This window comes from Oncorhynchus tshawytscha, linkage group LG16 (assembly GCF_018296145.1).
Source record: "Oncorhynchus tshawytscha isolate Ot180627B linkage group LG16, Otsh_v2.0, whole genome shotgun sequence".
Lineage (NCBI taxonomy): Eukaryota > Metazoa > Chordata > Actinopteri > Salmoniformes > Salmonidae > Oncorhynchus > Oncorhynchus tshawytscha.
In genome coordinates, this window is record NC_056444.1 from 20342219 (window position 1) to 20353804 (window position 11586).

Below are 11586 nucleotides of genomic sequence, written 5' to 3' on the forward strand. Positions count from 1 at the left end.
TAAACACACACACACACACACACACACACACACACACACTCACATGCTTACACTTCCAAACATGCATGCACACACACTAGAAGTCTTCACGGATCCATCTGTACCTGAATAAGCGAATACCCAAGAGTCTCGAGCGGGTTCAGATACAGAATTCTAAATAATGTCACGGTCTGGGTCGGATCTGGTGTGATTGTTCCACGGGTCTCAAGTATTTGTAATTTTAATTGACTTGTCCGGAAGGACCCATATAGAGTCGAACGCGACTGCTAGTTGAAAGAGAAAATGTATCATTAATGCTGCTGCTCTTTGCTTTTCACGAGAGTGGCTTGTGCAGCTTGTTGTTGTTGTTTGTCAATCATAAATCAAAGTGGTAATGGCTACAGCTATAGAGCCTCAGTGTGGGGTGAAAGTTAGGAGATATCTAATCAACGGAAGGTGGAATTAAAATGATGGAATTAAAAGTTAAAGGAGAATGATAGGCTACTATGACCAAAACCCAACAGGTAGGCTGCTACTTTATATTTTGAAAGGAGATGTTGTTTGTAACTGTGTAGGACGAGAAAGCGCATGCAGCCTCAATTATCCTAGCTTGCTAGCTTAACTAGCTTCTCCCAGTTTGATGCAGTCAAGACACGAACTAGTAATCATATTGGATAATAAATAACCTAGCTATGGCAGCTAGGAGTCTACTATAGCTGTAGTGGCTTTTGAGTAGCTGTGAGAAAATCAGTTGCAAGATTTGAGACGCACATTTAAAATCCCATAGAAAGTCAAGAATCCATTGGCTTGATGAATAAAACTTAAAACATTTTATTTGTCGAATACAAAATGTAGTGCAAGGAAAACAAAGGTTGCAATATTCCATTTAAACTAGAAAGATCAAAGTAAGACATACGCGGTTTTAAGAAATGTAAGGTACTAGGGGGTAACTAGCCCCCCCATAAGAACAATGTCTAATTGCTGACACAAAAAAAGCAATGTTTGGTGGGGGAAAAAAATATGTGGATGAGAGTCATGCTTAGGTGAATAAATGGCTACAGTTTACACTTTTTTAGTTATTTCATGAAATGTTGTTTTTAGAAAAGGGACATTTTTTAAAAGTCAGTTACCTTGGTAGAAGGTTATGGCATAGGGTTTCACAGAGGTGTGTTAAAATCTATTTAATCAGTTTCATTTAGAAATTATTAAGTAATACTTAAAAACTAAGTGTAGTTTTCACTATTAATATCCACTATGAGGAGATTTGATGTAAAGTCTCTCTTTTTAACTCACCTCCATATTCATCTTCTTTGTTCTTTCTTTGTTGTTCCTTTTCCATACAATCCATTATGTACAATTGCACTAAATATAATTGGGTTAATACAAGATTTTAAATCCCAGCAGTCTATAAAATTACATTCAGGAGCAAAAGGTTTTCAATAGTTGTTTTTAATTAATTAAAACATAAATTAATTGGAATATAATATTGCTATGAAATATAACTAATAACATTAAATAACATTGGAATATAACATTTAATAACAATAACTTAACTAATTAACTCAGTGTAACATTGATGTGGCAACTCTCTTATGCTCTGCTTGTCACACCCTGGCCATAGAGAGGTTTTACTCTCTATTTTGGTTAGGCCAGGGTGTGACTAGGGTGGGCATTCTATGTTCATTTTCTATGTTTTGGATTTCTGTGTTGTTTAGCCGGGTGTGGTTCTCAATCAGAGGCAGCTGTCTATTGTTGTCTCTGATTTAGAACCATACTTAGGTAGCCTTTTCCCACCTGTGTGGTTTGGGTAGTTGATTTCTGTTTAGTGTGGTTTGCACCTGACGGAGCTATTTTGGTTGTTCTCTTTGTTGTTTTGGTTGTTCTCTTTGTTGTTTTGGTTATTCAGTGTTCAGTTAAATAAAAAAGATGAACACTTACAACGCTGCACCTTGGTCCTCACCTTCTTCCACCAACGGCCGTTACACTGCTATTGCACAAGTCTAATTTGTACATACAGTAGGTATAAATAAAGCTATCCCCAGTGAAATTGGAGCTAAATTCATGAGCTCACCTCCTGCACTGCTCACACCTAATCCAGTCCTCACCTGTAACTAAAAACAGGGGGAGAGATGCCTTTTTAAAGCTCTCTCTTAAAAATGTACCTAGCTATCTAGCTATATGACATCAAATGCTGTGTAAACTCTAAAAGGCTATAAAGTAACATTAACTGTTAAGTCACTCGTGGAAACATTTACAACTGCAATTAATTATTGGAACAACCCTGGGTTTATAAGCGCGGAAATCGACCCTGCCGCACGGGCATGCTTTTGCAGCACAGTCGATAGCGCGCCGGACCTCGGGCTATAAGGTCGAGGGTTCGAGACCTGCTCCCTGCCGGTTTCATTACAGTATGTTATTTTTATGTATTTTATCTCAGACGATCTAGTAGTAAGGTTGCTAGCTAGCACTCCTAGCAGCTTATGCTAACTAGATATTTTTCTACATTTTTCTCTCTAAACAAGTGGATTTCCTTCTTGTACATTTAAAAAACAATTAACTTAATTGGAATATATCCAGAACTTTTTATTCATTTAAAAAAGGGTGGGAATACACACAATAACATTTACAGGCTTTATGCCTCTCGCAATATAATTCCCAACACAACCCAGCTCCCCTCTTCTTTCCAACACAACCCAGCTCCCTCTGCCTACCCACACAACCCAGCCCCCTCCTGTTCCCAACACAACCCAGCTCCCCTTTCTTTCCAACACAACCCAGCTCCCTCTGCCTACCCACACAACCCAGCCCCCTCCTCTTCCCAACACAACCCAGCTACCCTCCTCTTCCCAACACAACCCAGCCCCCGTCCTCTTCCCAACACAACCCAGCCCCCGTCCTCTTCCCAACACAACCCAGCCCCCCGTCCTCTTCCCAACACAACCCAGCTCCCCTCTTCTTTCCAACACAACCCAGCTCCCTCTGCCTACCCACAACCCAGCCCCTCCTCTTCCCAACACAACCCAGCTCCCCTCCTCTTCCCAACACAACCCAGCCCCCCTCCTCTTCCCAACACAACCCAGCCCCCCGTCCTCTTCCCCACAACCCAGCCCCCTCCTCTTCCCAACACAACCCAGCCCCCAGCCCCCCGTCCTCTTCCCAACACAACCCAGCCCCCGTCCCCCCACTCTTCCCAACACAACCCAGCCCCCTCCTCTTCCCAACACAACCCCCCCGTCCTCTTCCCAACACAACCCAGCCCCCTCCTCTTCCCAACACAACCCAGCCCCCTCCTCTTCCCAACACAACCCAGCCCCCTCCTCTTCCCAACACAACCCAGCCCCCTCCTCTTCCCAACACAACCCAGCCCCCTCCTCTTCCCAACACAACCCAGCCCCCTCCTCTTCCCAACACAACCCAGCTCCCCTCCAACACAAACCCAGCCCCCTCCTCTTCTTCCCAACACAACCCAGCCCCCTCCTCTTCCCAACACAACCCAGCCCCCTCCTCTTCCCAACACAAACCAGCCCCCCTCCTCTTCCCAACACAACCCAGCCCCCCTCCTCTTCCCAACACAACCCAGCCCCCTCTTCCCAACACAACCCAGCTCCTCTTCCCAACACAACCCAGCCCCCTCCTCTTCCCAACACAACCCAGCCCCCTCCTCTTCCCAACACAACCCAGCTCACCTCCTCTTCCCAACACAACCCAGCCCCCCTCCTCTTCCCAACACAACCCAGCCCCCAGCTCACCTCCTCTTCCCAACACAACCCAGCCCCCTTCCTCTTCCCAACACAACCCAGCTCCCTCTGCCTACCCACACAACCCAGCCCCCCCTCTTTCCTCCCGACACAACCCAGCCCCCTCTTCCTCCCGACACAACCCAGCTCCCTCTTCTTCCTGACACAACCCAGCTCCCTCTTCTTCCCAACACAACCCAGCTCCCTCTGCCTACCCACACAACCCAGCCCCCTCTTCCTCCCGACACAACCCAGCCCCCTCTTCCTCCCGACACAACCCAGCTCCCTCTTCTTCCTGACACAACCCAGCTCCCTCTTCTTCCCAACACAACCCAGCTCCCTCTGCCTACCCACACAACCCAGCCCCCTCTTCCTCCCGACACAACCCAGCCCCCTCTTCCTCCCGACACAACCCAGCTCCCTCTTCTTCCTGACACAACCCAGCTCCCTCTGCCTACCCACACAACCCAGCTCCCGTCTTAATTCCCCACACAACCCAGCTCCCTCTTCTTCCTGACACAACCCAGCGCCCTCTGCCTACCCACACAATCCAGCCCCCTCTTCCTTCCGACACAACCCAGCTCCCTCTTCTTCCCCACACAACCCAGCTCCCTCTTCTTCCTGACACAACCCAGCTCCCTCTGCCTACCCACACAACCCAGCTCCCTTCTTAATTCCCCACACAACCCAGCTCCCTCTTCCTCCCCACACAACCCAGCTCTATATTTTGACCTTCACAAAGACAGCTACACAAACATAAAGTTAATCAAACTACAAAAATGGGACCAAAATATCATAGGCCTACCTTTGGCAGTGATTACAGCTGTGAGTCTTTCTGGGTAAGTCTCTAAGAGCTTTGCACACCTGGATACATTTGCCCACTATTTATTGTTTCATTCTTCAAACTCTTAAAAGTTGGTTGTTGATCATTGCTAGACAGCCATTTTACCATCTTGCCATATATTTTCAAGTCAATTTAAGTCAAAACTAACTAGACCACTCAGGAACATACAATGTTGTCTTGATAAGCAACTCCGGTGTATATTTGGCCTTGTGTTTTAGGTTATTGTCCTGCTGAAAGGTGAATTTGTCTCCCAGTGTCTGTTGGAAAGCAGACTGAGCAAAGTTTTCCTCTAGGATTCTGCCTGTGCTTAGCTCTATTCCGTTTTATCCAAAAACTAAAAATCTCCCATGCTGATGGCAAGAATACACATAACATGATGCAGCCACCGCCATGCTTGAAGATATGAAGAGTGGTACTCAGTGATGTGTTGTGTTGGATTTGCACCAAACATAACGCTTTGTATTCAGGACAAAAAGTTAATTTCTTTGCTACATTTTTTGCAGGATTACTTTAGTGCCTTATTGCAAACAGGATCCATGTTTTTAAATATTTGTATTCCGTACAGGCTTCCTTCTTTTCACTCTGTCATTGATGTTAGTATTGTGGAGTTACTATAATGTTGATCCATCCTCAGTTATCTCTTATCACAGCCATTTAACCCTGTAACTGTTTTAAAATCACCATTGGCATCATGGTGAAATCCCTGAGCAGTTTCCTTCCTCTCCGGCAACTGAGGAAGGGAGCCTGTATTTTTGTAGCGACTGGGTGAATTGATGCACCATCCAAAGTGTAATAAAAACTGCACCATGCTCAAAGGGATATTCAATGTCTGCTTTTTTTTACCCATCTACCAATAGGTGACTGTCACGGCTGTTTGAAGGAGAGGACCAAGGTGCAGCGTGGTGAGTGTACATTTTCTTTAATTAATCAAAATGACGCCGACAAAACAATAAACAATACCAAAAAAAGGTGAAGCTTAAGGCTATGTGCCATCAAACAAAGTTAACTTCCCACAAACACAGGTGGGAAAAAGGGTACCTAAGTATGGTTCCCAATCAGAGACAACGATAGACAGCTGTCTATCGCTGTCGCTGCGGGCTCCGGACTGGAGACCGTCGACACTGGAGGCTCCGGACTGGAGAGCGTCGCTGCGGGCCCCGGACTGGGCACCCTCGTTGCGGGCCCCGTACTGGGCACCCTCGTTGCGGGCCCCGGACTGGGCACCCTCGTTGCGGGTCCCGGGCTGGGCACCCTCGTTGGTGGAGGCTCCGGACTGGAGACCGTCGTCACTGGAGGCTCCAGACTGGAGAGCGTTGCTGGAGGCTCCGGACTGGAGGGCGTCACTGGAGGCTTCGGACTGGAGGCCCTCGTTGGAGGCTTCGTGCCATGTCTCGCCACTGGAGGCTTCTTGCCATGGACCATCACTGGAGGCTTAGTGCCATGGATCATCACTGGAGGCTTCTTGCCATGGATCATCACTGGAGGCTTCCTGCCATGGATCATCACAGGAGGCTTCCTGCCATGGATCATCACTGGAGGCTTCATGCCATGGATCATCACTGGAGGCTTCTTGCCATGGACCATCACTGGAGGCTTAGTGCCATGGATCATCACTGGAGGCTTCTTGCCATGGATCATCACTGGAGGCTTCCTGCCATGGATCATCACAGGAGGCTTCCTGCCATGGATCATCACAGGAGTGGAGAGACACACAGGAGGCCTGGCTCTGGGAGCAGGCACTGGACTTACCAGGCTGGGGAGACATATAGGAGGGTTAGTTCTAGGGGCAGGCACAGGACTCACCAGGCTGGGGAGACATGCAGGAGGCCTTGTCCTTGACCGAGGCACCGGATACACTGGGCCGTGGAGGCGCACTGGAGGTCTCGAGCTAAGAGCCTGCACAACCCATCCTGGCTGGATGGTGACTTTGGCCCGGCACGTGCGGGGCGCAGGCACAGGACGCACTGGGCTGTGCAGACGCACTGGAGACACAGTGCACAGAGCTAGCGCAGGACATACTGGCCCGAGGAGACACACTGGAGGTCTGGAGAGCAGGGCTGGCACCATCCGTCCTGGCTGGATGCCCACCCTAGCCCGGCAGATGCGGGGAGCTGGAATGTAGTGCACCGGGCTGAGAACGGGTACTGGAGACACCGTGCGCTCCACCGCATAACACGGTGCCTGACCAGTATGACGCCCGCCACGGTAAGCACGGAGAGTTGGCTCAGGCCTCCTACCTGACTCTGCCACACTCCCCGTGTGCCCCCCCCAAAAAAATCTGGGGGCTGCCTCTCGGGCTTCCTTGCCAGCCGTGTTCGTGTCGCCAACTCCATTCTCCGGTACCCCTCCTCGCACTGTTCTAGAGAATCCCAGGCGGGTTCCGGCACTCTCCCTGGGTAGACCGACCACCTCTCTATCTCCTCCCAGGTTGTCTCATACTCCAGGTAGCGCTGCTCCCATGTCCAGGAGTCCCTTTCACGCTGCTCCTCCTTACCACACTGCTTGGTCCGTTGGTGGTGGGAAGTTCTGTCATGGCTGTTTGAAGGAGAGGACCAAGGTGCAGCGTGGTGAGAGTGCATTTTCTGTAATTAATCAAACTGATGCCGCAAAACAATAAACAATACCAAACAAACTGTGAAGCTTAAGGCTATGTGCCATCAAACAAAGTTAACTTCCCACAAACACAGGTGGGAAAAAGGGTACCTAAATATGGTTCCCAATCAGAGACAACGATAGACAGCTGTCCCTGATTGAGAACCATACCCGGCCAAAACATAGAAATAGAAATGTGTATGTGTGGGGTACAGATATGTTGTAGTCATTTAAAAAGCATGTACAAATCTATATAATGTCCATGCAACTTATTATGTGACTTGGTAAGCACATTTTTACTCTTGAACTAATTTAGGCTCTCAATAACAAAGGGGTTGAATTTTTATTGACTCAAGACGTTTCATCTTTTCATTAAAACATAATTCCACTTTTATGTGGGGTATTGTTTGTCGGCCAGTGACACAAAGTCTAAATATAATACATTTTAAATACAGGCTGTAATGCAACAAATTGTGGAAAGTCAAGGGGTGTGAATAGTTTCTGAAGGCACCGTACCTGCCAAACGTGTGTGTGTGTGTGTGTGTGTGTGTGTGTGTGTGTGTGTGATTTTTATTGTGCCAGATGTTTCTCCCCTCTCATGTCTGGCACTTGAGATTGCTTTTGGACTGTCAAACTTCAGGGAAAAAAGTAACCCTGTTGTTTGTGATAATCATGTCACAGAATTCACTCACTCACACACACACACACACACACACACACACACACACACACACACACACACACACACACACACACACACACACACACCTGTAGACCTGTCTCCCTAGACTTTAGCTCAGTGGGCTAACATGGTCCTAAGGAATCCATCCACTCGTCTGGTAGCGCCTGTCTCAGGCTTTCCACCCCACATTAATGAACAACGTGATGCTACTCTTCTTCTCCTCTCCAGCTGTTTTTCCGCTCTCACACAAACTCCCCCGTTCTCTCTCTCTCTAAACTGGTGCAGCCACTAGAGAGATTGAAGCTGAGAGGTCAGCTGATGCTGAGAGGTCAGCTGATGCTGAGAGAGAGACAGAGAGAGAGAGAGAGAGAGAGAGAGAGAGAGAGAGACTAAGCAAGAGAAAAAGGGTGGCAGAGAAAGTGGAGGGGAAAGAGAGCAAGGAATAGAGAGGGAGTTGAGCAGTAGAGAAAGGGATAGAAAGGATGAGAGAGAGAGGGAGAATTGAGAGAATCAGTTGTACATCAGTTGTTCTGCTGTATATCGTGTGGGCCGCTGAGACCTGATTACCCAAAACACACACTGAACACATCAATATTCATCAAAGAACAGCACAGCTCAGCAACGCACCACAACACAGCACCATAGATACTGTACCTCTCTCACCCAGTCTCTCTAACCAACAAAACACTACACTTCTACTGTATATTTTAGCCAGCCCAGTGCAATATAACTTGCATTCTAGACGGCCCTACTGTACGGTATGTTGGAGCAGAGAGCAGAAGTCTGAGCAAGACAAGGCTGCATTAACTCATCTCCCCATCGCTTCCCTTCACCATCATGTGATTAATGGATCCAACCTGCTAGCAGTGACAGCTGCAAGAACAAGCTTTGCGTGTGTGTTGGCTGTGAAAGACCCATGCTCGGCATATGAGCGGACTCTCTGATGTCACACAGCATCAAGAGAAGCTGCTATTGCCATGTGTGATTCTCATCACATGCACACGCACACACATGATTCTCCAGCCTAGAGAAGACATGCTAACAGAATACAGAATAGGGAATAATGTGCTGTAGTTTGTAGAGCTATTTTGTATGACGCACACAGCGTCTGGCTGCCAGTGTTCTGGCTGACTCTTTGATCTTTCTGAGATGCCGACCGCTCTAAAGGGAATCCCACTGGGACCAACTCATCCCTCTGATGTCATCTCTCTATCTCTCTCTCTCTCTCTTGATCACTCTGTTCTCTCCCTAGTTCAGAAGAGGAAGTTGAAGTATTTCCGTCTCTATCTATTTACAGTAAGAGCCTAAAAATAAAATATATTTTGGTTCTGAACCGCTCTCAAGAGCCACATGGTGTGTGTGTGCGTAAATGTGCGTCTGTTTGTGTGTGTTTCTGGTCCTATGAAGCTATAAGCTGTCCCAGCACCAGCATCTCTATACCATTCTATTCCTTATCACCCTCAGAACACACTGCACTAGACAAAAGTGGGGAGAGAAAAGACCTGCACACACACACACACACACACACACACACACACACACACACACACACACGCAAACACACACACACACACACACACACGCAAACACACACACACACACACACACTCTGTCCACAGCCCTGGTGTGACAGCAGATATGTTTAGTAGTAATAGCTCTGTAATGACTAAATCACCCCGGCATCAATGAAGCTCTATTTTCCTTTCAGAAGTAGAGGGGTATGGCTATGGGCAGTTAGTTAGCCACAGGGTGTGTATGGAGGCTGGTGGGAGGAGCAATAGGAGCACAGGCACATTGTAATGATGGCTTCCATATGTTTGATGTGTTTGATACGTTACATTTATTCCATTCCAGCCATTACAATGAGCCTGTCCTCAAATAGCTCCTCCCACCAGCCTCCTCGGGTGTGTGTGTGTTTGTTCCCATCCTGACTAAAGTCTGTTTCTATCAGAGGAGAAAAGGTTCAAGGCTTATTCTCCCTCTCCTAAACCATAATCCTGCCTTTTTAAATGTACAAACGCTTACAAAAATCTAAGATGGAAGCATTCATCTATGTAACGTATCCAATTAGCTCAATGACTGGTGCATTCGCAGCAGATTATGAATGCTTATCACAAATTATTTTACAACCATACAAATATGGTTTCAAAAAGAAGCTTCATCAAATGTACTCTCTATGGCTGCGGTTGTCACAGCTATGCAAACACAACCGTGACTAATTAAAAAGCATCTAGACGGAATTACTCCACTCCTCTCTTGTCCCCCTTTCCTTAGAACCTGACCAGTGTCTCTCAGCTCGAGTGAGGCTGCTCTCCATGGTGCTGAATCTCTCTCTCTCTCTCTCTCCGCTGGGGCCTCAGTGAGTAGTTAACCTCCTGCCCTGCCTCTGTCCCCACACCAGTGTGTGTGTGTGTGTGTGTGTGTGTGTGTGTGTGTGTGTGTGTGTGTGTGTGTGTGTGTGTGTGTGTGTGTGTGTGTGTGTGTGTGTGTGTGTGTGTGTGTGTGTGTGTGTGTGAGAGAGAGAGAGAGAGAGAGAGAGAGAGAGAGAGAGAGAGAGAGAGAGAGAGAGAGAGAGAGAGAGAGAGAGAGAGAGAGAGAGAGAGAGAGAGAGAGAGAGAGAGAGAGATGGGAGAGATCTCGTTATCCTCCTACAGTGTTGGGCAAGAGTTGATTTGTGGACAATGCTGAAGAAATAACTTTTAATGGGGCTGATTCGAGAAAAGAAAATCTCACAAAGAGTTAGCAAAGATGGGGATTACTTCAAATATAAGGTTGATATGCTTTGTGCGTGCCAATCCCATCGATTGTCTAAAACCAATACAGGCTGATTGAAAGGGCGAGAATGTAAATGCTGGAATGAGCTCTCTCACATATTCACACTGTTCTCTGGTAGATTGCCAAACTAGTGTTCAAAAGGCCTTTTTAGATATTTGATTAAATAGAAGACTTCAGCACACACACACACACACACACACACACAAAGCATACATACGAACGAACACACAGGTGTCATGTACATGTATTGTAACTGGTGACGCCAACTTGACATTTCAAACCATATACAGAGCTTAGTGAGTTCTATACACTGATGCCCTAGGCGCTCGATGGTAACCTGTTGACCCTCGAATCGCCCCATACTGATTTTGTGTGTATGTGTGTGTTTGTCCCAGTGTGAAACCACCCCCATCCACTGAGTTTGCCCACCACAGAGCTCCTTGGCAGGGCTTGAGGCTGGGGAGAGAGGTCCATGGAGCTCCATCTCAGTCCACAGGCTGAGGTACTGAATGTACTGTATTGGATGACACATAACTGCTGCCTTAATAACCATAGAGTATACATACTATATATAGTATCTCACTGTGCAATCAGACTGTGTGTGTGTGCGTGCGTGCGTGCGTGTGTGTGTGCGTGCGTGTGTGTCATGGCAGCTGCCCCATCCAGTTACAGTCAGCAGAGGATGACAAGTAGGAACAGACACTATGGAGTTAAGTCATTACATCCACACAATACAAAGCCTACTCCCGCAGTAATGTTCTGATGTAATGTTGTGAAACACTGCTGGGTACAACAGACTAGATCATCATCAGTCACCATTGGATCCCACAGTATAAATGTAATGCAAGGGGAATCCTGAGATAATCACAAACATTACCCCCCAGTTTGCCCTTCATTTCAGAACCAAGTTTTTTTTTTTACGTCACATACATGTGGACACCTGCTTGTCAAACGTCTCATTCCAAAATCATGGGAAT

General features: G+C 47.2%; 2 protein-coding genes across 2 annotated transcripts in view; one reads left to right on the forward strand and one right to left on the reverse strand.

Moving 5' to 3' along the window:
• The window catches only part of ctnnd2a (catenin (cadherin-associated protein), delta 2a), a 396841-nt gene that overhangs the window by 375489 nt on the left and 9766 nt on the right, over positions 1–11586 (reverse strand). The window lies entirely within an intron of this gene.
• LOC121839577 (extensin-like) lies at positions 374–4233 on the forward strand. Its single transcript, XM_042298645.1, has 2 exons — positions 374–409; positions 2758–4233. Exons 1-2 carry the CDS (start codon positions 374–376, stop codon positions 4231–4233), a joined length of 1512 nt encoding a protein of 503 aa, XP_042154579.1.

Bases quoted from the DNA above. Each gene is read 5' to 3' on its own strand.
- LOC121839577 (XM_042298645.1), top strand. From the start codon at position 374: ATGGCTACAGCTATAGAGCCTCAGTGTGGGGTGAAA. The intron at 410-2,757 runs GTTAGGAGATAT...AACACAACCCAG, and splicing joins AGCCTCAGTGTGGGGTGAAA to CTCCCTCTGCCTACCCACAC.